The 26391-nt window shown below is 32.6% G+C and overlaps 1 protein-coding gene across 1 annotated transcript in view; it reads right to left on the bottom strand.

Moving 5' to 3' along the window:
* The window catches only part of LOC129217227 (microtubule-associated protein Jupiter-like), a 57117-nt gene extending 31250 nt beyond the window's left edge, over positions 1-25867 (bottom strand). The window contains exon 1 of the mRNA XM_054851501.1: positions 25667-25867. Within this exon, the coding sequence (XP_054707476.1) occupies positions 25667-25725 (59 nt within the window). The 5' untranslated portion in view covers positions 25726-25867. The remainder of the gene's footprint in view (positions 1-25666) is intronic.
* Between the last annotated feature and the right edge of the window lie 524 nt (positions 25868-26391).

Genomic DNA, 26391 nt, shown 5'->3' on the forward strand with positions numbered 1-26391 from the left:
GCAATATAGCTGATCTTGAGAACTATTTTTAGAAGAACAACAAACGATTAACCATCGGAAAGTAATTAATCGTTGAAGGATCACCAGCAGAAAGTAAACAGGAACTCGGATTCCTATCGCGCCAGTGGTGTTAAGCAAAGTTCATTAAACTGTGAATTTGTAATTATTTTTTGTTGTATTAGAAGAAAAAAAATGGTTCGATTTTATCAGCGTCAGAAGGATTGTTTTTAAAATAGAATATGGTCACGAAAGCAACAAAAAAGTTTGAGAGGATACCACTAACATTTAATACCCACCAAACAGCTTTTTTCGAAGTAACTAAAAATTTATTTCATTTTTTCTTTTCCAGGCAGGCGAAAAGATATTTTTTCTAACAACTGAATAATTATTCTCTCTAAAAAATCCAATGCCGAAACATTTTGCGCCTGCCAGTAAAAATATTACATGTGATGGGGCTAACCGTTTGCAAGTACCTAGTTTGGAGCCGAAAACAGGAATAAAAGTATAGGGGAAAGAATAAGTTTACCTATGCATTAAAAAAAATAATGGTAACATTTTTGTATCTTCAATGCTTGTAGAATTTGAAACTAGTGAATATTTTTAACCAATTCCTTTCAAAGAAATTTCTTTTATAAAATATTCTTCCTTGAAGTTGTTATAAAAATTTTCGTCTATGTAGTTTTTTTTTCCCGTGAATAACTACATGAACACGGTCTGAAAACGTTTACGGAACCTTGCATTGAACAATACAGAGGAAAAAAAACTAAGCAATTAAGTTTATCAAGAAGCAAAAAGAATTTCAATGTTTCAGCTAAATGAGATTAGATCATTGTCTAAAAACAAATTTGGAGTAATTGCAACTCGATATAATGAACAAAGTAACATTTTGAAGTCAAGAAATTTTATTGTTAGTCAATTACTAAGGTGATAAATGATAATTTACTTATCAACTGCATACGTTAAATATATTGTGACACTTAGACAATCATATGGTGTTCTTTATGAACAATCAGCCACACATTGAACTCCGGAAGTGTTTCAAAATTCAACAGGTTGAGGTACATTAGAAAACTAATGGAAACACACATCATTAATAACTGCTGTGATAAAACAATAAGGGATTCAACACACCGTAGAGGAATGTGCGTTAACTCAAGCTTTACATTCATCACTAAGTTTAGCATCGAAGTAGGAGCGAGAGAGAGTTCTATTAACATATTATTAACGTACTACGATAAATTAAAACAAGATTTATTTAAAAAAAATCTGCTCCAATCATAAAATCTCTTTAATGACCGACATAAAGTACTGTCAAAAATATTTTGTTTCATGACTAAATCTTCCGAACGTTTTAGTTTCTTCGAACCAAAAGGCTTATATTTGTACCAAAACGAAACAATATTCAATGAGTTAAAAAAACTAATTTTTTTCCATAATTTTAATAACATTTTTGAAATCTAATTAATAAACATTTTTCTTTAACAAAATTTTTGAAGATGTTAGACATGGGAATAAGCATTATTTTTTGTGAATGTAAGAATTATTTTGTCTTTGGTGAAGGAAGAATTTTACAGTATTGAAAAAGTACCCTTTAAATTTTTTTTAATTTTGAATGTAAGTAAACCAAAACAAGGAAACTTTTAAGTTTTCAACAGTATTATGTGTTGAAAATTAAATGTTTAGCATCTTACTGCCATGTTAACAAAATTGTTGCCTCTGCATAAAATATCACAAAATTAATCTAAAGGCTGGGAGAAGGGAGCATTATGTATCTCAAACTCTGAAGATCACAGGATTAACCCAGCTCAACTATTGTTTTTCAGAGCAAAAAGATGGTAATAGGATAAGAGGAAGACATGCATACCTAGAGAAAATGGTTGGTTGACGTCGGAAACGACTTAAAAATCCTCGGTCAGAGCAGAAGCTTGTTGCTAGATGTATGGCAAGCTAGAAATCTGATAATCGGAGTGTATTGCAAATTGCAATACATTGAAGAGCTGTACTGTATTATTTACAACACCCGTCGTACTTTAAATTGTATTCGTCCCAAATATGGTTAAAAAATGCTATTAAGTCTTTTTAGGAAACTCAGCAGCCCGCCCGTCAAGATATGACAGGTGAAAATTGCTTCTACATTTGAACGAAGTCATTGCCGGTTTGGTGAAATTTTGATAGTTGAAATGTGAACCCTAACTCCAGTGGATTAACCCTCGATTCCAGTAGACAGCATTCATCGATGACCACTTTTTGTTTCTTCCTTCTCCTAAAAGCCTTACCAGTAAAACAGTTAAGTTACCGGATCCAGTTCAGCCTTGTCACAATAAAGCCTTCCCTGCATGTTAAACATTACCAAAACATATCAAATTATCATGCCGTGGCGCGAGTTTCTTTGTTGATGACGTCAGGAGCGTTACTCGATCGTTGGCTATTATATATATGAGGATATCAGAGCAAGAAATATTTTAAGATTAGCGCACATACATAGATTCCCTTTATCTATCATTAAAAATTTTTACATTACCCGTCCTTCATCCACCAAGCCATGATAAACACTCAGCGTATACTAAGGAATACACACCAAAATGTTTTATTACTATTCCGTTCCCTATGTAAGCCTCCATGGCGTTTTCAAACACAGCATCAGCTGCATCAAAACAACGGTGTTAGTTTTAAATCAGCAGTCTTCCGTAGGAGTGTGACGATGGCTTTTGTTATTCTAATGTCGAAATTTGATGCAAGCGTATGTATGGCCTTGTATGCTACACCAAAACAGTAGGTGGGAGGATGTAAAAACTGGTGGCTTAAAGACAGGAATTTTATTCAAAAAATAAAAAGGGAGAGAAAAAATGCTTCGCCAGAGCAAAAAATGTCCGCCTTTGATATACAGGAAGTAATAAATCAATGTCTACAGACGACTTAACGGAAGGAATACTTGTAGAGGTGAATATGGAATCGAGCTTGGTAAAGATTATTTTGATTTCAAGCTAAATTTTCGTGTTGGAACTCAGTCCCACAAGTCTTAGTAATGTAACCAATTCTTTTACATTAGTGCTCAAAGTATTGATTCTAATTTATGCCTGTAGGCTATAAAGTTAAAACACACACACACACATTCATACAGAAGAGTTCATTCTAGATTTTTGAGAAGGCAGAAGGCTGAAACTTATTTAAAAAAAAAAAAAAAAAAAAAAAAAACAGAGCATGCGACCAAAAAAAGGAAAAATTTCGCCTTAAAATTGGCAAATTTTTATGAAAATGAAAAACTTTTTCAAAAATGATATTACCCATTAAACTAAAACCAAAAAAGTCTTGATTTCAAAAACTCTGAAGACAACTCTTACAGTTGAACCGAACCATTGCTTCGGTCAGTCGTCTGGTCCGTGCTAATTTTATATTAGCTACAAGTTTGTTTGGCACTCTTGGCTTCCTTAAGAGGTTTTCCACCTCCAGCTCAGTCACTTCCTATACCGGGCTGATGAGTGCTAATAAGCACGAAACTGCAGTCCTCGGCTGGAATGACTGAGCTGGCGATGTATTTCATGTATTTCTGGGGCGGTTACTTAGGTTACTTAAGATTAGGGCGGTAACTTACTGAAAAAACTCCGAATGTTTATTATGTTTCAATGCTGTGTTTAGGTCACGACTCAATAACCACAAACAATCAAACTTCTGAAATTCAAAAAGTAACAACTCTACAATCTCTCTCAGAGCCCTGCAATCTGTGCAAAGCCAACAAAAGCCAATAAAAATACGACTCCGCAAAACTAAACAAGACAAAATCAATGCCAGCAGCATGGAAAAAAAAAAAATACAAATTAGAGTAGGTCACTCTGTCAGTGGTCACTAGTAAAAACAAAGTCATCTTTGTACTTGTCCTTTCCAATTTCCTGAATCCCTCGCCCACGCGCAAATTTTTCTTCAATCAAACGTGTCGTTAATTGTGTTAGTTGTTGGCCGATGACCTTTCGAACAATTAGGATGGCTTCCGAACATACAACATAAAAAAAGGACATGATAACGGAAAGGATTCGATAGACAATAATACACACACATAATAAAGAAAAAAATATATATATTCTTGTGAGCCATCTAATCTTTGGTTGCGAAAAGGAGAAAAGATTTTGCCGATATATAGACTGAAAAATGAATTCAATGGGAATTCAGTTTGATTCAAGAAGCGTAACATTTCGAACAAGAACTTAGTTACCAATTTTCTTTTCAACTGCATTTTTCAATAGAACGCGCGTGCTTGTATCTTTCTTTTTCTTATTTAAAACCCTTGAGTAAGCAAAGCAATATATTTCTTAAAAGTATACGTGGAAATGTTTCTGTATTTTCACAATAAAAAACACAAAAATGCTCCAGTAAAATCCAGTTGGTGATTTTCAATTACGAAGCCTCAAGAGGCAGCAATAACGCATAAACGTGTCTGCTCTCCGGATTTAAAATGTTTAACAAAGAGAAAAACACTTAGAAATTCATACAGCAACATAAGCAGAATTTATCAAGGAGCTAATTTTTGTTTTAAAGAGTCATAACCCGCATTGATTCAACTCGTGCAGTAACTGGATTATTTTTTTCCCTCAACAAAGTTGAGTGCAGATGAAGAGAAGAAATTTAAGCGATTAAAATCTACGTTCATAAAACCATACAATATAGCATTTTAAGTTGCATTTCATTGTTAACAATTCAAAGATGTCAAAGTAATAAAAATGCAACTTTTAATTTTTATTTATTAGTTTTTACATTTTTAGCATATTAATTAAATTTGTCAAAATTTCTGTGTCATTAAATAAAATTTCTGTGTAAAAAATCACTTATTTATTTATTTATTTATTTTTAATGCTGAACAGTAGTTTTTTCAGTATTATACGAGCTTTGAACTAAATACGAGCTGAAAGTTTTATTTTAATAGAAGAATAAGTTCTAAGTATAAGTTCCAAGTTTTTTACTGGCAGAAAAAATACGGGATAGTTGCGTAGCAGTTGAAATATGCTAAAACTTGATATTTTTTTCTTTCAGAAAAATCTTGCATACTTTTTATTATCCGCACGGCTTTGCTTCTAGTATGAAGTTAAATAAAAAGCTCTTAGAGCAAATGTAAATTTCTCTTCCTACTCTGAAATAAAAAGAAAGATTCTTTTTCTCCCTATTAACACCAGTCCCCTAAGGCATTTTCCCTTATTATAGTTAACATTGTAGGGTTGTGGATCGCTACATAATGAAATGCACTTTTAAGAAATTAAATTAAGAAAGAAAGAAACGAAGGATTTAAAAGCGTAACCGTGGCAACAAAAAGTAAAATGTTTTAACTTGAATGGAGAAGAGATTTTTGAACTTCAGGTTAATTTGCTTGTACTTCTTTTCTAATTGAGAGAGAAAATTGAAACTTCCACCTTCGGCCGAATAAGAGTAAAAAAAGTCGTTTATTCCAATGGTGTCAAAAAGAAAACCGAAGGACAATTCGTTAACTTTTTATTGATAGTTTTAATGAAGAAAATAATGCCTGAAGGGCAGCGAAACCTTGAAAAATTCGCGTTTTTAACGTGAATAACTCCCGCCATAATTAAGTTAGAGAATTGGAACACATTGCATAGAACGCAGAAAAGTCTGCCCTTTCCAAAGATATATAATATTAATATAAGTAAGGGCAATTTTTCACCCCCATATTCGGGAATTTGAAAATTGGGCCTAAATTGGAATTAAAAAAAAAGGACTATTGTCGAACCTTTTTCGAACTGTTCTGAAAACCTTTTCGGGCGTAAAAAAACAAATTGAAAATTTCAGCGGAATTGGCCAGTTAGTTCTCGAGTTTTGCGCGTTCAAACAAACAGATGCTTTTTTCAGACTTCGTTTTATACTATGTAGAGATATAAGAACAAGGATATAAACAAGAAATTATAACCAAGTGGTGAAATAGTGAAACAAAATTGAAACGAAGAGTTCAACGAAATTGTGCCACAGTTTCTTTCAAATTTCACGTGAAATATCTTAACAAAATGACCAAACACGCACGTAAGAGGCATAAGAAAACATCATTTTCTTTTATAGTATTTATTTTCTTTATTTATTTAAGCATAGTTTACTGATTCCATTTAATTTCGATGTCACTTATAATTGTTCTTACAGATTTGGCGAAGAACTACTACACGCATGTTGTATCCTGTTATTGTTTAACAACCTTGCGAAATGAAAAGAAAAGGGAAACTGACAGAAGAGGAAACGGCGGCCGATCACGCGAACGGCAACAAAATGATAACCGGGATTTACAGCAGATTGACTTCGGATCAGTTTGGTAATTCTATTACATTTGTGTGTGGACAATCAGTGACTGCAGCAGTATGAAATTGTTGAGGTGTGACGAGAAAGTAGTTAGTTGGTGATACTACGTTAGAAACACAGGTACATCTAAGTTGCGCGAGAATCAGCAGTAGTTAACGCAAATTGTGCCTTTTTTTTTCTTTGTAGAGATGTTAATGAAGAATTTTGTTCTTTGCAACTGTCCGTTTTGAAAAGGATCTGCGGCAAATAATATGATGACCCTGAAAAAGACTTTTAGACAGCGTTTCTCAACCTTTTTTGAACCGTGGAGAGACAAAAACGGTTTTTTAAAAAATCGCGGAAAATGACTTTTTTTCTTTCAGATGGTGAAGTTTTTCCTTGATTTGTTTATTTCTTTATTAATTGTTTAAAAATAATAATAATGACTCGGGGATCGTTAAAAATCTGTAAAAACTTGTATTGACGACTGAGGGTTTTTTTTTTTTTTTTTTTTTTTTTACTAAAAGGTAGCAACAACAGATAAATGAATAAATAAATATTTTAAGAAAACTTAATTTGGTATTAAATAACTGGTCACAAAAAATAGCTATATGTCACTTACTGTAATAATTATACACAAGTAAAAAGCATTAGTGAAAAATCATAGAAAATTTCAAAAATTGATCATAAAATTAATGTAAAAAACATCTCCCCCCTCCCCTCCTTTTTTTAGTAAGGAAATTTTTTAGCGTGAACGAGGAAAGGTGTCTGAAGACTGGACAAATTTTTTTGCGGATCACCGGTTGGGAACCTCAGTAAGAGGTACTTGAAAACTCTAAATTTTTTTCAACAATTGAGTTGTTCCCACCTTTCTGAAAACCTAATTCTTATGATTATGTTTGGTAAACGAAAAATTTTAATCGGTTTGACCAAATTGGATTAAAATTTTGTTCCAAAACTAACATTGCAAATTCGAAAGGGGGAAAAATATTTAACGTTTTTATACATTAATTAGTATACATTAAAGTGCAATTCAAACCAGCATTTTTTATTACATGTGTAAATTTGCTTATATTGACCTATGTTTAATGTTTTGAAAGATTTGAAAAAGAAAGCAAGAAAGTGACATAACACCATTGTCGTAGCCAACGCGTAATTTAACAGCTTCAAACACTCACGGCAATTAAAGACAAATAGTTGATTTATATTTTAAATTGATATATTTTTGTCGCATCTCTCTGCTGCTTTTTTTGTAATGGAGTTCCTAACTTTTTATTCAATTCAAAATGATTATTGTACATGATGTTCTATTACGAACAAGAAAATGAAATGATGACGTGAAATTATCTGCAAAAAAGGTGAAGAAAAAGGAAATGAAAGAACCCTAAAAATACTTTTTTACTACAAAATATAAGAATAAACAAAATAAATCGATGAAAAAAATAAAAAAATAAATAAATAAAAACAAATATTATGTACAACGCTGGAAAATCCTCATTTTTAAATGAAAGTTCATCGCATAATCGAACAGTAAAAAACAACATCATACTTAGATTTGAAATCGGCGAAGAAAAAATACACGAAGCATTTTACGAAACGATTGCACAATGGGCGTAAGAAATGACCACCTACTTTTTAAATTCCACCTCAAACAGTGGGAAGTCAGTGTCCCATACTAACTACGAGTTATTTCCAATTTGTTTATTAATATTTTTACTCTTTACATGACTCAAATGACGGACGAGTCAAACTGCTTTTCGTCATTCCTTTCCGGCTAAGGAACTGTCACGGCAATTGCTCACACGATGAAAAGTCGTCTGGCAGAAACCATTAATAATTCTACTTGCCCCATCATGTCTCTGATTCAAGCATCAATGCCCACTTGCCCACATGATTGTAGCATAACTTCAGTGCCTCGATTTTCTTAAAAGCTGGAGATAACCAATACGTTGAGACAGTTTCAAAATCGAACATTTAAACAATAAGTTTTTTTTTTTTTTAAATACAGCTCCTTATTCAATTGTGTCCCATTTTTTAAAAATATTTTTCCCTAAAAGAGTATGGTCGAAAAAATGGGGTAAGTTACTTTTTTTCTTCATTTTGACTTATTTTCTCTCTTAAAAAAGAATCTTAATAGGCGTTCAGTTGCTGTTTTCATTATTGCTGCTGACGTCACAAGTGAACAAGTCGCATGGGTTACCAGAACAAAGTTTCAGAACTTTGCCAAGCTTCGCCAAATGAATTTTTTTTATTTAAATAACAATTCTCGTTCCGCTCATAATTATTCGTAGTGAAAAATTACCAAAAGGCGGTATCTTGCTAGAAAAGACAACCGCACGCTGATGGTTTTCCTCACTTGTGACGTCACATGATGAAACATCTTGTTTTAAAAATTTGACATTTGAAAAAATTAAATAAAAAGTAAGTGTTGGAAAAATAAAGCATTTTCTGGCTGCATTTAATTACTATTATTTTTTTTCAATTTATTTATTTAAATTTATTTTTGCTTATTCTATCAATTTCAGTGACTAAAAGTTGTTCCTTTGACTGAAGAAAACACCCCCTTTTAGCAAACAGCATAATTTCCCTGCCACTACTGCCATTCCAAGCTAATTTTTGGATGACAAGAAATTTTTACGTAAAATAACTGTCACAGCTTTTGTCCTTTTAGAAGAAGAAAAAGATGCGTTGGAGTACTTTTAGTGTCAAGGTTTAAAAAATAGTACAGGTCGCTAAATAGGAGTAAGATGCCCCAAGGTAACTCCTGATCACTAGATTTTTGGGGTAAATAATATCAGTTTGTTTTCATTTAAAAATGACATTTTGTTAAAATGTGAAATATTGCCTCGAACTCCAGAGAACTTTACTTAAAAATAATTATATTTAATTGTACTTGGATATTTAATTATTTTAAACTACTTGCTGTTCTTGTTTTGCAAAGATGGGTTCACAAATATGCATGTTTTTGCAAAGAGTAAGGTTGGAATGCGAATGTGAATTTCATTTTAAAACAATCTTTTCTTTTTTTTTTTCAAAAAAGAATTTATTCTTTCCTGAATATATATATTTTGGTGCATTCAAATAAAATATAGTTAAACAGCGGAAAAATGAAGTAAAATATGCAGCAGAATAAAATCTGATACCCATGATTACCCAGCACCAATGGGATGGGCAAAATATCATATACCGGCCCGCAAATGAGCTTTCATGGAACCAGGCATTCAGGCATAACATGCATCAGTTAATGGACCAGATGGCTTCATCTAGATTATCCATCTAACTATTTCTCTGACATTTTATACCACAAACAAGACACCGATTAACGATTCCAGGTTCACCATATCCTCTGAACGCTTTAGGGACCATTCATTAATTACATAATGATGTTTTTTTGGCTATTTTTGACCCCCGCCCCCATGTAAGGATACGTAAGATTTTTCAGTCCTCCCTCCCTTACATTCTTACGTAATATTCCTTTTCGTTTTTCAAAACAATGAAATGTTGTTAGAAAAGGACCAGTTAGACTAAAACTCCCAGTTTGACGTAAATCAAAGATTTTTATTTTTCAAATATGTTATATGATGCGATACTAATTAAAAATAAAGCATGTCATGAATAGTGCGATTAATAATATTTTACACTATTCATTCTTTGTAAAACAAGTAAAAAACAGCTCATACTAATAAAGTTTTTACCTTTCAGAAGCAAATGAAACATGATCTCTTCCAAATCATTTGACCGCGAGATATCTAATATAAAATATCGACTTTTAAAATATTACGTAGAAATGGGTTTGACACCCCTCCCCCAAAATAAGGGTATGTAGAGATTTTTTCAACCCCTCCTCCCCCTCGGGAACCTTACGTAATTAATGAATGGCCCCTTACTGAATTCGAAAGGGGAGGGATTCGTTCTGAGTTCCGAAATGATGAGTAGAAAGATAAAATATCTAAATTTAGCCAAGAATCACGGATATCAAAAAATATTCTGCATCCAAACATGACATTTCTGAGTAAAATAAATCACGTTTTTGCTTATGATAATATATATATATATATATATAAGGTCTTTGACCCGGCATAAGCTTATCGCTGTGTTTAGTAACCGAAGGGAATCATCTCCTCTATTCCGTGGCAGACGAGATAAAAAAGCACACATGAGTGCTCCACTTGCGTAAACTTGACCTGCCAAACCAATAAGCCAGCCTTTTGAGAGAGAGAAAAAAAGAAAAACCTGAGCAGGGTATGTAATCGGTCGCCCTTTCTTTCGATGCAAAAGATGAAATTCTTAACACTTTTTTTTTTTTTTTTTGGCATCAAATAAAAATATGGTAGCGTTAACGCAACACGCACTGGAATGCGAGAGATCGTGATTTTCCATCATCGAGTTGCTATTTATGTAGGGTGCAGTCGACGTTTGTGGAATCCGAAAGATTGGGAAAAGGATTTATGCTTGGGTGTGCAGTGTGAGTTTTTCTCTCTTCGATAAATACGATTCAGTCTAGCACTCCCACTGTCATTCCATACCTTGTACTTCGATTCATTCATTGACGTTTATAAATTCTAATGTTTCCTCAGATTATATATAAAAAAAAGCGCTAATGTGCTTTCTGATAAAAGGGCTGGGGCGTGCACAGGAAGGGGGGGGGGGGCGGAGTGAAGGGAGACCTGTTGACCCGGGCCCTAATCTGAAGGGTGCCCGAGATTTTTAAAATGAGGGATGAAATTATTTGGCTTATTTAGCAATCAGGACATACTAAACCACTGACGTCATCAAACGTCATGAGATAATTCAATGAGATAAATTAAAAGCAATATAGCCTGACCACGGATTGTATGGAAAGACAAACATCCGTTTTACAGCCGGAAATGGACGAATCTATTATTTTTTACGATGACAGCTTTTGCAGAAGCAGAGTCTCATACAAATGAGCGGAATACGCGCATCAAATTTTTACTTTTCCCCCTCATTCACATAGATTCGTCTTATCTGGGCGTTTGAAAATTCCATGCAATCCGTGGTTAGACAGTAGATTCATCAATAAGTTGTTGTTGTCGTGTGCCAGCTCGACTGGCAATTTAGGGTGCGCTGCTTCACTTCTCCAACTGTACCGTAATTTGGTGTTAAGTCCCACTTCCACAGTACACTCATGCCATAAGGACCCATTTATGGGGTAGGCAACCATTCACAGCACAACACATTCGCAAAATAATAATAATAATAATAATAAGGACAAGGACAGGAGAGAGAAAGTACATCCATGCCCGAGCCGAGATTTGAACCCAGGACCTCCCCATCGCAAACTTCTCTGATTACTAGACAAGACGGGCGGCCTCAATAAGTAATTCCACGTTTAATAAAGTACAAAGAATATTAAAAATATTCCTTTTGGGTGGAAAACCATTTTTATTATCCAAAACTAATTAATTTCTAAAAAAATAAATAAATTTATAAATAAACCTGAAATAGTTAAAATTAGCTCCATATATTACTGCAAAATGCATAACGTAAACAAGCAACTGGACGTTTAAAATCCTCAGAGGTTCACGACTGTGTATCTAAGTAGTTTACGCTAGGAAAATATGCAACATATTAAAGCCCCCATCCCCCATTTGGCTCCGCAGAGGGGGTGAGGGGAGAGGGAGAGAGAACTGAGGGCAGAAACGCTTTTTCTCTCGATTATCTCTTCCAAAGCATCAGCTTAAGGGAAAACCTGAACCATTGGAGGGAAAAAAATGAGAGCATTAATATTGATGACGAGGTGTCGGGATTACGTAAGGAATTCTAAAACTGATAAAATATTTGAAGTTCAGCCGATTAAAAGCTAACAGTGAGGTGAAGCTTACTATAAAGATTGTGTATTTACTCACCGAGTGCATCGTCGGGCATTGCACTTCCAGAATTCCCCCCAGACCAAATGTTTTGAAGAACAACTTCTTGCTTTTACTGACAATGATTTGAACGACTATTCCCGATTTCGGGAGGAAAATACTGTTGTAATTTTTAAGATTAATATTTTGAATCTCACTTTTCTTTAAGTTATGGTTTGTTTGTTTGTTTGTTTCATGAAGTAACCTTTCATCAAATAAAAGAATGCATCGGAAGGGATCTTTGAAAAACGGCCAGAGTTCAAACTTCAAATAAAACAAAAATGTACATTTATTTACCAGAGAAAAAAAAGGGCAATTCAAATTCAAATAAGCTTTTAAAAATACTTTTTTTAAAAATAATGTTTAACTACAAATATACGATTAGTTGAAATTAACATTTATGGTATAAAATAAATGAATAAAACTTAAAACAAAGAGTTCATCAAAAACTTGGGTCGTTTTTCCAGGGGCCCTTCACTCATTGCTACAGTCTATATATATTACATATAAATATGAATAAATAAACTTGAATATTAGTCTTTGGAAAATTTATGTTTAAATGCAAAAATCTTTCTTCTCAAAAAAAAAAAAAAAAAAAAACACTTACACAGACTTTAGTTAACTGCTATTTGATATCTCCTTTCGTTCTTTCTTTGCTTAAAAAGAGACTAAATTCCAAATACAAATATTCAACATTCATCAACGAAAATGAATCGATTTTAAAAGTTCGAAAGACTGAGGCGTTTCATCTGTTTCTTTAGTAGTAGTCAGCACGTTTTCTTTTCAAGAGAACTTGTACCTACGACTGCAATAGATTTTAAAAAAAAATCTTTACTAAAGATTTTTTATACATTTTTAAATCAAGACTATCGATGTTTTAAAATGTCAACAGTCTACACATGAAGCGAATAAAAAAAAAACTAAACAAGAGTTAAAAAACAGAGAATACCACACAAGTTTAAATTTCAACTGAATTTGAACAAGAATCATTTTTATAAAGTCAAGATGTCACTATAATTAACTGTCAATTAGCTAATTTAATAAGTTAAGAGTTGTTATACACCCAAACCTATTTTTATGCGGTGGTAATGAACCGCATAAAAAAAATGTTTGAAACTTCACGAGTAGCTTTACAAAGTTGTTTTCGCAACACACTTAAAAAAAGCTTTTTTTTTTATGCGGTGGGTAGGAATCGTATAAAAAACGTCTCACGTAAAAAACAACCCAAAAACTTACGAAATAGCTAGAAACTGCTTCTTTAAACGAAATCAAAATGAACCAAGTAATGATAATTTTGCCGACTAGTCGGACAAAATTTCTCGAATAAGGAAATTTTTGGGAGGTCACAGTGACTTCCCATTGAGGTGCCCCTGTCGTTATTTGAAGATACTACCTTGCCACTCGTAATTTCGTCAACTGAGTCCCAATCTGATTGAAATTTTCACATACATCGCACAAAAAAAGAAAAAAAAAAGAAAAAAAAAATCGCACAAAAACAGTTTTGAGTGCTTTCCCACTAAATCAACTTAGAACATTTTAAAGATCCGAAGTCAACGAAGTTCACCAAGAGCATCCTTCTATGTAAGTTGTTTACATTTATTTCCGCTACTTGATTTCACAAGACTCGGTTATTCGTTCATAATAACTATATATCCAGAGAACCTATTTCTGAAAATTTCTTCACGGTAACCGCAGTAGGATTAAAGGATCATTTTCAAAGAAAGGAATTTCAGTCTGAGAAGATGCAAAGGTTTAAAATTGTTGACGCCGAATCGATATCGTCCGACCGCATCCTACATCCGGCATCTTCGTCGTCTGAGGACTCGTCACATCCGGGCCATGCAGTAGGGCGATTTCGTTCCGGACCATGCGCTGCAGCTATTTCCGCTCACTTTATTCAGCAAAATTACGTCACTAATCGATTCCATGCTTAATCGTGCCAGTTCTTGCGTCATAGGACTTTTGGCCAAAATTCGTAGGATTTCGCGCAAGGACACTGGTAAGACATTACCAAATATAAAACGCAAAAGCTCCTAACTTTTTAAGGACCCTGGGACCAAGGCCTGAGTACTGAATAGATCAACTAGGATTAGACCTGGTACCAGGGGCACCCCAAACTTAAATTTTTGGGAGGGGAGAAATTATGAATTAACCGAATGAAACTCTAAATTTTTCCGAATGATGATAATTTTGCCGAATGGAACTCTAAATTTCGCAAAATGATAATGTTGCAGAATCGTGGGGCAAAATTTGCCGAATAAGGAAATGTTTGGGAGGTCTCAGTGACCTTCCGTCGGGGAGTCCCTGTCTGGAACAGCGGCCTTTTAGAAGCCCCAAATAGCTCAAAAAAAAAAAAAAAAAAGTTCTGTTTCATTATTTAAGAACAAGAAATAAGATTGAGATTTTTCACTTTATTCTTTCCTTTTCTTCTGCTTACTTAAGGTGTGATATGCTTTGCACCTCAACAAATATTTTTAGTTAGAGTTTGAGCCCTGCAGCACCCTTTAAGTCGGCATTCCTGGTTTTCAGTGAATGTTTATGTTCATTAGGTTTGACTACAAGGGACCACAAAAAGCGCTTGGCCTAGGGATCCCTTTACCTTAATCGGGTCCTGCGAGGAACATGTACGTCTCCTTAGTTTAAAATTTATTTCATAAATGGTCGAATGGGCCAGTACAAAATTGTGGAAGAAACTCGTCAGTTTTAGTGCAAGAGCCCTTGGCAGGTACTGCTATAGAGCATGATTTAAAACAAAAAAATCCAATGAAAATCTACGTAAAGTTTGAACTCAGCAACCGTTTTACTCAAAACTTTAAAATGCACCTATACCCCCATTTGCTTCGCACTGGCTCAATTGGTAGTTGTAGTTTTATTATTTAGATGAAATTTTAAAAAAAACGACAAAATGGTTCAATTGGAAAAGCTTTGAGTAGAATGGTTTTTGTATAATTACGCAACGATTTTATTTATTTTTTCTGAAAAATCATGCGATTTCGAAAATTTGTCATTTATCAAGCTTTGAGTGGAATGGTTTTCGTCTGAGTACGCAACGATTCTATTATTTTTCCTGAAAAATCATGCAATTTCGAAAATTCGTCATTTATCAAGCACAGTGATGGATTATTTCTGTGAAAGCCTTTATACAAATAAATTAAATTCAATTCTAAAATAAATTGTGACTTCAAGTCCTGTAAGCTGCAAAAAAAAAAAAAAAAAAAAAAAAAAAAAAAAAAAAAAAAAAAAAAAAAAAAAAAAATGGATTACATTCTAGGACAAAAATGAAAAATGCATTGGTGGGAAAAGAATTCTACTAAAATAAATTAAGTTATTTTTATTGTGAATATGGTCGCGGAGGTTTATTACCTTATTCATGAGTCATAGAATTTTTTATAAAATGCATACTACTTAATTAAATTTTGAAAGCTGTGTGTCTATGTGAAAATTGGGCGTGGCTAACAATTTGACTGCTTGGGTAGCCAGCCGGCATTGAGAAATTTAAAAGCAAGAGAAAGCATGCATTCATTATGTAAATGTGTGCAGCTTACATTTTTAAGAAATGTTTTCTATGAATACATGATTTTGCACCACATTCATCAGTTTAAACTGCACCGGACAAACGAATTAAAGATTTTTTTTAAAAATTTGATCAGGGTTGTCAGTTTATTTTCCAACTACAGTCACAAAAGACCAATCAGGTACAAAATGTTCTGAGAGTCTGAGACTAAATATTTGCAAATTTTCGACCATAGTTCAATGAAAATCTCTGTGAGCAATTAACAGATCTTGATGCAGAACACCATTTAATTACAAAGGATTTTACAAGAGGAATTTTACCACCACCCTCATTACATCTTGAGATAATTTTCAAATCTGAGATCTGAGCCTGCGTCATTGCAAAGTATTTTATGAAAGGGGTTTATCTCTACTCTCATCTCATCCAAGGAAAATTAAATATTTTCAAATTTGATTCCGATTCATTGCAAAGGATTTTAAAAAAGGGTTTTTATCATTTTATCCTCACTCACATCACATCTTATGGGGAAAAAAAAAGTTTTACAATGTGAATCCACTTCATTGCAAAGAATTTTGCGAAAGGGGTTTCATCTCCACTTCATCACATCTCAGGAAAACTAAATATTTTTTACATTTTAACCATTCCATTACAGGGCATTTTATGAAAGGGATTTTATCCCCACTCTCATTACATCTTCGGATAACTAAATATTTTTAAATCGGAATTCACTTCATTGCAAAGGATTTTACGAAAGGGGTTTCATCTCCACTTCATCACATCTTAGGAAAACTAAATATTTTGAAATTTTAACCGTTTCATTACAGAGGATTTCATGAAAGGGGTTTTATCTTCACCTTAATCACATCTTAGGAAAACTAAATATTTTCAAATTTGAATAGGTTGCAAAGGATTTTTTGAAAGAGGTTATCTGAATATGTTTCATTAAAAAGGAATTTAACGACACGGGGTTCATCCTGATTCTCATACCATCCCCGGAAAATCATTGAAACTCGACAAAAGCTGCAACACCGATACTATTTTCTCCCCTCCCGCCCAGTGTATTAATTCACCAGGGGTGCCCACCTGGGGGGGGGGGGGGGGCGTGGCGCAGACTGTGCCATTGAAAATTTTAGGGTAGGTTAAGGGGTATTTATTCTTTTTGGGGGGGAGGCTCTTGTTCTTGGGGGAGTCTTCACGATATTTAGGAGAATAAAATTACAGACTGAAGTAGTAGTTATTTTTTCTATATCTAAAATTTTAGCATATATTTTTTAAGATAGCGATATTTTTCAATTTGTAGAGAACATGTGTGAGAAAAATCTGCCTCCTCTTAGAAACAAGAGAGGAAACGCGACTCGGTTGAGGATTGGTTCTTCAGAAAAATGACTTTTAATGTTTCACACGGGATAAGAAAGGCTATGCTGATCTTTTGACTTTCCAGACCGACTTATCTTCACTGTTATCTCGGGACTGATAACAGGATTGGGTTACAAGCAACTGCTCGACGTCTCTCGCCGGCTTTCGGATGGAACTCGTCAAAAGAGATCAATCGCACCCTTTATCAAAACTGTGACTGAAACACTTGTTTTTTATTTCATAGTTTTTTTCCCTCCAAGACACATAAATTGTGACTGGCATTTAGACTATCGTAAACAACGTACAATCCAAAATTATTTCTTGGAAAATTTTATATTGTAAATTAGAACATTTTCCACTATTCTATTGATTGCACATCCTTAATGAATTCGCCAACAAATCCTAAACAATTAACATCTTCTACTCTACCGTAATAATGAATAAATGCAAATGAGTCATAAGCCTTTCATTTTTTTTTTCTTTTTTTCGGATCATAGGTGTAAATTATAGTGTAAATTAATAAATTTGATGTTAGTACAAGATCTTCTCAGAGTTTTGTTAGTTTAATTTTTATTTTACTTGCATGTATTTACTTATTTTTTTGATCCCTTCCAGCAAGTTGATTTATACAAACAATAAATATTCCATTGCTCAATTGACACCATTGTTAGAGAAACTAATTTACAACCTTAAAGCTATTGTTGATCCTTTTCAAAATGTAATTAAGTTTTTAAATGATTCGTTTCTTGTTTTAGGAATGTAACGAATAGGCATTCCATTGAATGCTAGATACCGAAGGTTGGGCAGTTTCTTTACTGTTTAGGCCAAAACCGAATGTTTGGTCAACTCTTTTAGCCAAAAACCTAAAATTCAGCTGCCGGTCAAATTTTCTCAAAATTTATTTCAGTTGAAAGTATTTTAAAAAGGAATGTTTTCCAAGAGTTAAAAATAAATTATTATCGATATTTTAATTTTTTAACACTATTTTAAAGTATTCAAAAACTCGCAATAGACATTTTGCCAGAGAATACTGAAAAACTGATATTTTGTAATTAATAAATGAAGTTAGTACAATGATGCATTCTTGAAAAAGAAATATCCAGAATCTTGAAAAGTGTAGTTGACATTTCAGCATCATTTGATTTTTAAATGGAACAGGAATTTTGGGGCACAAAATGTATGTGAAAATTAGTTTTAAATCCGTACAATTGCTTGTATAAGAACACATTAAAAATTCATTATAATTCTACTGTTTAATAGATAATTAACAAAATTAAACACAGCGTGTTTAACGCATACAAAAGGAAAGGTGAGATTTTCCGGTACGAAAGTCATTTTGGCAAAAAATAAAAATAAAAATAAATAAATAAATAAATAAATAAAGCAGGTATTGAGAGGACTTTAAATTTCAGGTTTTTGTTCTGAATTAAGAGAAGCAGAAAGTAACTAAGAAATCATTGTTTTTATTCTAATTAGAATACTGTTCATTAGCAGCAAATTTCAAAAGATTTTTAATCTTGTGCAGGTCGTATTGTGTTACAGCTATAGCTAAAACTAAAAATTTAATGCAATGGTTAAAGAAAAGAAGATCATTAACTTTCAAAAACAACCAAAGCGTTTGTCAACCTGAACTTAAAATTGAAAAACTTTCTTCAGCGGAATGCATTTTTTATTAAATCTAACGGACATCAATGTATTTTTGGATGCCCGCGAAATCTCTTTTCTTCAAGATTGCAGAGAACAATACAGCGACACGCAAATACAGAATAAGGTTAATTCCAGATTCGATATGTACAGCACGATCTTACCCTACAAAAAACACAATTTTAATGACACTGAAGACAATAACATCCAGAGAACGGACGATCTTCCTGATACAGAAAATAGATAATAAATGAAAAAAAAGAAGAAAAAAAGAGCATGCAAAACGAGATGATACCAATAACGGTAGAGAAACAATTAAGAAGCAAAAGATAACACAGGAAGATTTTTTTCCCCACCTGGCTACCTAAAATACTTCTCTGCCTGAAAATAAATAAACAAGATAGGAACATCCGATGATATCTGGCAACAATGCGGCGGCAGCACGATCACCAGCATGGCTGAAGTCGTGAACACGCCATTAGAAATGCTCTAATAAATGCATAAAAAAAGAGGGAAAAAAATCATCACATGCTTGTAACTAACCGACGAAACATTAGGGGCTTCTACGAACGTTATCGAACTGATTACCGCATCAGAATGCAGTTTTGGCGATATGCGTCGAACTCATCCATTCTCTTCGAACAAAAATAAAATGAGTTATAGAAAATAATGGGGAAGGAAAAAGTGATCGAACAAAAAGCGTGACAGTGAAATTACTGTATTCTTGTTTTTTTTTACTGCTTCTTTTTAATGGAAATATCGGACATTATGGGATTATCCGGCCGGATTTAGGTGATGGGGCTAAACGCGGAAGCATCGAAAATGCAATTTAAAATGGAGGAAACCAAAGGTCAAGATTTCAGTTATTACGAGGAGTGTTGAGTTATCTTCTTGCTTCTTTTAAACAATTACATTCACTTATCCTTTTGCAATACAGAATAAAGCACTGGTAAATCGATCGACCTGACAAGTTAAATCATCCTAAGTTAAATCATCCTAAGTTAAATCATCCTTGTCGAGTTATTGTGTATGAAAAAGGCCACGCATATGTATGGGATTCTATTCAGGTGAGAGAAGGGTATCGAACTTCTAACGAGGAAAAATAATTAACGCATTTCAATCATGAATTTTAAAATGCTTCTATTTAATTATATACGTAATACATTAGAGAAGAGATGACATACATGTAAGATGCAACGTCTATCTCAAAACATAGATGTCACATATTAAAACATCGATAGTATCGATACATCGACTTTAAAACAGCGATACTTTAAACCATATATATTATAATTAATCCAATATTGCAGTTATCAGTTCATGGACGTCTTTAAACAATTTTACGTACATCTCTTTCAGCGGGATGCCGCGGTCAGATCAATGAAACAGCTCTCTTGAAAACGATATTTTGATAAATATACTTATCAAGGTTTTTTTCCTTCTTTCTTTCTTTTTCTTAATGCTATTTTTTATTCAAAACGAAAACATCGATATTGGAAAAACTTCGAACGGAAAACACAGATCCTAATATCGCTCACTCCTTTCAACAACGTCATATCTCAAAAAACGTGATTTTTCAGGTGAGCGATTTTAAAAATTAAAAGCAAGATATATCATGTAATTAAACTATATTTCAAGCCATTGATTGAACTTTTTCTTACGCATATAGTCTTTTCAAGAAAATTTGGCGTTTCTTCTCCGTTTCATGAAGAAGTGTAAAAAGTGTACGTTTTAAAAAGTTACGTTTCATTTATGACTTTCTTGCATTAAACTTCAAAGATACTATTTGAAATATCTCAAAATATGTCATTATTATTACTAATTGTTCTTCTTACAATACAGGCAATACCGGCATAAATGCAAATAGTGCGTTCTTGATTAAAAAAAAGAATGAAAAATGCTCCTTTTTTGTGTGCAATACTGTTTTCGGAATAAACACAGATGTTTTATGCCTAATGGATCAGAAGCACAACCCAAGATGTGACATTCTTGGAAAGAACATTCCGAAAATACTTGAAAATGCAAATACGACACTTTGCTCTCTAACGGCGAAATATTAAACCTTGCAGAGATATGCTACTCATTCATGGCAGTTCAAAAAAAAAAAAAAAAAAATACATATCTCAAAATCGATAATTTTTGAGGTATGACTTTTTGAAAGGAGTGAGCGATATATCGATGGTTAAAAAAAAATCGTTATTGCATTCCAAATGGCAAAACTATATGTAAGAAATAACTTAATACCTCGGTGCTAAAAATTATATCTAAAAACTAACGTTCCTTATGCACAGATTTGCAAATTTGTACATTTATAACGTTATTTAATGCTCATCTACTATGGAATATGTGTCAGGATTAACATGCACGACAATTCCCAACATCTAGTCTTTACTAATAACTAGTGGTATCCGTACAGCTTGGCACGTAGTAGAAAATTAAAAGACCATTTGGCTCTCATGTATATTTACAAATAATGAATGATGAATTTCTCGCCAATTGACTATGTGCATTTGCTTCCCATGTTACGGTTCCACGTAGAAGTAATTTGGTAATTTACTTTTAAACGTTGTGATAATTTCCTCGGTAAAATTTTCTTAAAATTGGAGTAGAAAAAGAACAAAATCGAATTTTCGAAAAATCGCTTCGAGGTGCACACCCTATGCTACAAACTAACTTTGTGCCAAATTTCATGAAAATCAGCGAAACGGTCAAGGCGCTATGCGCGTCACAAAGATCCAGTTATTCAGACAAACAGACTTTCAGCTTTATTATTAGTAAAGATAAAGCTGAAAGTCTCTCTGTCTAGATGTCTGCGACGCGCATAGCGCCTAGACCGTTCGGCCGATTTTCATGAAATTTGGTACAAAGTTAGTTTGTAGCATGGGGGTGTGCACCTCGAAGCGATTTTTCGAAAATTCGATTTTGTTCTTTCAATATTCTAATTTTAAGAATATTTTTCCGAGCAAATTATCACAACGTGGAAGATTAAATTACGAAATTATCATAACGTAGAACCGTAAAATGGGCGAGCAAATGAACATAGCCAATTGGCGAGAAATTTATCATCCATGTAAATATACAGGCGAACCAAATGACCTTTTAATTTTCTACTACGGTCAAAGCCGTGCGGGAATTACTAGTTATTAATACAATGAAAGGGTGACTCTCGAAAAAATGTCCCGTGCATAACGCTAAGTTTTTTTTTTTTCTTTTTTTTCCCCAGCTAACCAAAGCTTTCAAAATATAATGCTGTTGGAGAACAATACATGCTTTATAATACTATCAAAGCATAACAGTTAATCCCATATTTAATAAATAGTTACTTGAATAAAATAAAAAACTTAGCGTTACTCACGGGACATTTTTTTCGAGAATCGCCCGAAAAATTAATATACTCTTAGAACTGAATTTTGAAATTTTCTATATTTCATATGCCTATAAACAACTTTTTTTTTTTGTAGACAAAACCCTGAAAGTAAAAATTAAACTATGGAGACTATGTAAGGAATTTTGGTATTTTCTTCCCCTTAAATATAACAAATGTTATGGAATCTTGTTGCCCAAGTAGGAATATTGGCTTCAATGTGAAACAAATGGAATGTTGTTTCACATTTAATTTAGAATTTTCACGTAAGACCGTTCTTCTTATGAGAAAAATATATCTGAAAGGATAGCAACGTTTCTGACATGTTACTGCTTTGTTGGTAAGTCAGAATCAATATGCATCGATTTGAGAGCTGTTTCAATAATTGTTTGGTTAGTTTAGTTTAGTTTTAGAGGTATGTTTTTTTTTTTTTTAAATTCAAAATATATTTTGTAGCCAAACATCCAACGAATTTTAAATGTAATGTACTTCTGGTGAAATTACCGTGGATAAGGAGGAAAGTACGAGTATTTTGTGTAATGTTCTAAAATTTTGAAAAAATCATTACATTTATATATTTTTATTTAGGTTACAACAACTAAGTCTAAGATGAAATAAATGATTCGTATTAGTTTGATACGAACAAGTAAAATTAATAAAGAGCAGGTTTTGTACAAACAAAATATTTATTAATTTACTTACAAATAAAATAATCTGTCTACATTAAGAAATTTCTTTATACAAATAAATAGTTTTTGCTTTTTATTTTGAACCAAATGATCGAAAACATCAAGAAAGGTTTTTTTTTACAATTGGATTTAAATTATAAAATCAAGTGAAACAAGTAAAACTTTAAATATGTAGTGTATTTTTAAAATTTATTTTGAGAGTTTTGCGAAAATATTAGAAGTTATTTTTTTAACAAATTTTTATTCTGCACATAAAAGAAATATGCCGTCGAATTTTCTCTTTTATTGAAACAAATAAAGCGTATGTTTAAAAATCTACAAAAATTGGCAGTTTTGACATAGCTTGATGTTTTTTGAGGCTAAAAGAAATACTAATTATATTTATTTCATCTTTATATATTTTATTCAAAAAATAGAAATTCATCTTTGTTTATTTTTTTATTTTTTCTTATTTACGTATGAAATAATTTTATTACTAATATTTCTCCTTCTCTGACAAAATGTGTTTGAGGCATTTACTCGCAGCTCTCTCTCTCTCTTAAAATTTTGAATGAAATTCTAGCAATTTTATTTGAAAGTAATTTCATAAAAGCAACAAAAGTTGAATTTTTTTCTTTTGTACGGTAATCAGCTTTCTCCCCTTCATTTGTGTGAGTTAAAAATCAATCCACTTATTCATTCTGAGATTTTAATAATGTTCAGTTATTAATTGCATTTGAAACGGAAAAAAGCTCACATTTCTTCAAATTACTTGCATAGGATTAAACATTTAACCTACCAGACATATTCATAACAGCATATGGTTACAAATTCCCACAACTGCGATCGGCGAAGTGACTAACAAATATAAATATTGAATAACCCAGTGCGATTACAGAAGCAGTTACAGTTAATCATCATTAAGAATTAATAAGTCGCCATTAATGGCTGCAAAATACTGAAAACTTCCAATTCATGAACATGTCTCAATTTTTACTCATTAAGTCAAGAGTTCTTCCGTGTTTTCCTAATGTTTTTCATAAACCAGACTTCTCTGTATAATGTCGGAGACTCATCTTGCATGTAGATTACAGGTGTCAAAAAATATCCCATTAACGACTTTCAAGGGACCACAAAAAATCGTCCTTAAACAGAATGCTTCTAAAACTACAGTGGAGCATCCAGGACCGTGAAAAGTAGTCTTTAAATATAGAAAGTCGTTAAATAGAGCTTCGTTAAACAGAGAGCCAACTATATTTTTACGGAGTTTACACGAATATTTTGTATTAAAAGTTATTTTATAGTAGGGCAATTCCATGGGTAACTGACTGACATTTTTGAAGCAAAACAATACTTATTTTGTAATACTCAACGCAAAATATGCATTGTGAAAACAATATTTTCCCGTGGAATATTGTATTTTTTAGGCTGAACTCAATGGTATAATAAAGTTCTCAAACTACATTTTGAACGATTAAAAATAAAATAATAATAAATAAATAAAAGCATGGTAACTGACTGACATACTTCTTTTTAAAATGTCAGTCAGTTACCGTGTTTTAATAAATATTTTAAAATTATCCAAAATGTATTTCGGGAATTATATTATGTATATCATTAAATTCAGCTTAAAAATACGATAAGTGCAATAGATCGTTTGCATAACATTTATTTTGCGTTGGATAAGCAGGGTCCGTTCAGATTTCTCTAAATTCTCCCTTTAATAAATTTGCGATCACAAAAGCGGAACTTTCAGAAAACTCAGAATTGCAAAAATAGTTTCTTTACAAATTCTACATGGTAGAAACGAAACCGTTCCAAACTTACGATAACGAAATCGGACCATAAAAATCGCGATCTCCTTTTTTAATAAGTATCCGATTTCGTTTCATAAAATCGATACAAAAAAAATTGCAGGGTGAAAAAACAGCTGCTATAATCTCATATATTCATAATATACATAATATACGTTAGTAAATGAAATTTCTTTAACAAATAGCATACTATAAAAAAGGTTATGAATCAGCAGAGTATCGTTAAAAATGATAAAGTTCCTCTGCAATGAACGAACTTAACTAATGTAATGTATGTATAATTACACATTGTAATAAAAAAATAAATGGATATCAGAAATCTATACACAACATCTATTGACTGTCGTAAGAAACGTCTTGCTATTCCTCAATATTTTAGTGGAATTAAAATGTGAAAAGGGTAAAAACATAAATTTTTGCGTATACCGCATAATGTTTTGCAATAATTTGGAAACTTGTCAGAAAAGAAATACGCTGACAGACATCTTTGAATGAAGGTAAAAATGATAAAGAATATAAATTCTAATTAAGTAATTAAAAATAAGAAATGTGTAATTGAAATTAAAATCAATGAACTGCTAAATACCAATGAATATGATTTCATCACCATTCATCAGTGATGGATAGCAATCTCATAATCTTTCCATACGAATGTGTCAGAACAATAACGCATTATCTAAATTTAAAAATTGTAATTTATGCATTTTAATCATCTGAATAATACATTTCAGTGTAGGTGATATTCTAAAATGTTATTTAACTCTCCGATTGTGATTTTTAACGGCGGGTTACTTAAAGTTTTACAGAATTTCACATTATGCACGAAATTTGAAAACCGAGTTCACGAAACATATTTTAACACAATGATATGCTGTTCCACATGATTTATGTTTTCTGTTTTGAATCAAACTGAATTAAAATTAAAAGTGTACGTCAGAAGGCATTTAAACTCCAATACAAATATCAATAAATGACATTTTTAAAAGAATTATGCAAGAAGATTCACTTTTCACTTGAGTAAATGCAAGATTGAAATTTCAAGACATGCAATGCATCAAATATGTACGGGATATCAAATCACAATGAGAAAACACTAAGTGGAACATTTTCTAATTCTTCACATTCTGTTTTTCAAATTTCAAATAATTATTATTTTAATAACAGTCACAACCTACCTTTTCCCACGTCCTATTTTATCCAGCTCAACGTGTCTAAAATCATATACTGGGGCCATATTTTTTGATAAAATCTACTTGGATGAGCAAAAACAAGCCGGCCGGAGTCGGTGAAATTATTAAAGAGAAATTTTGTTCACAGATCGAACTCTCCGCACGACAGCAGTTCACCACCTGGTTCCTGCTACAATGAGACTCACCCTTAAAAGGCCAACCATTCTTCAAAGTGACGTCACTTCCGTCGAGGTGCCGGACAAGACCCGATTGGCTGTTTCAGTTTATCGTCGGATCTTGGCGTAGCCGGCGTGAAGGGCTGCCATGTTCCAAAAGATTCTACGCCAAATGATTTTTCCCCTTGAAATTTCGAGATGTATTTAATATTTTTAAACCGAATTTTTTAATAAAAAATTTGTTTTGTTGTAAATTGTTTAAAAAAAAACATTCAAAACAAACAGCAATGGACAAAGCAGTTTTTTGTCTTTTTCCTTGACGAAATATTCTTTTGATTTTGATTACTGTTATTATTGCTTGCTGTCTTAGTACTCGCTTCGTTTTTCTTGTTTTCCTATCTTGACAGTACTTCTCAAAATTGTTCTGCAATTCAGATTTCCCCCAAAATTTTGTTCAGTTCAATTTCTTTTCTTTCGCATTTTAACTTTTTTTTTTTCACTTTCAGGCTTTCAACAGTTATTTGTAGCTTATTAACTCTCTTGCACCGATAAAAA

This window comes from Uloborus diversus, chromosome 2 (assembly GCF_026930045.1).
Source record: "Uloborus diversus isolate 005 chromosome 2, Udiv.v.3.1, whole genome shotgun sequence".
Classification (NCBI taxonomy): domain Eukaryota; kingdom Metazoa; phylum Arthropoda; class Arachnida; order Araneae; family Uloboridae; genus Uloborus; species Uloborus diversus.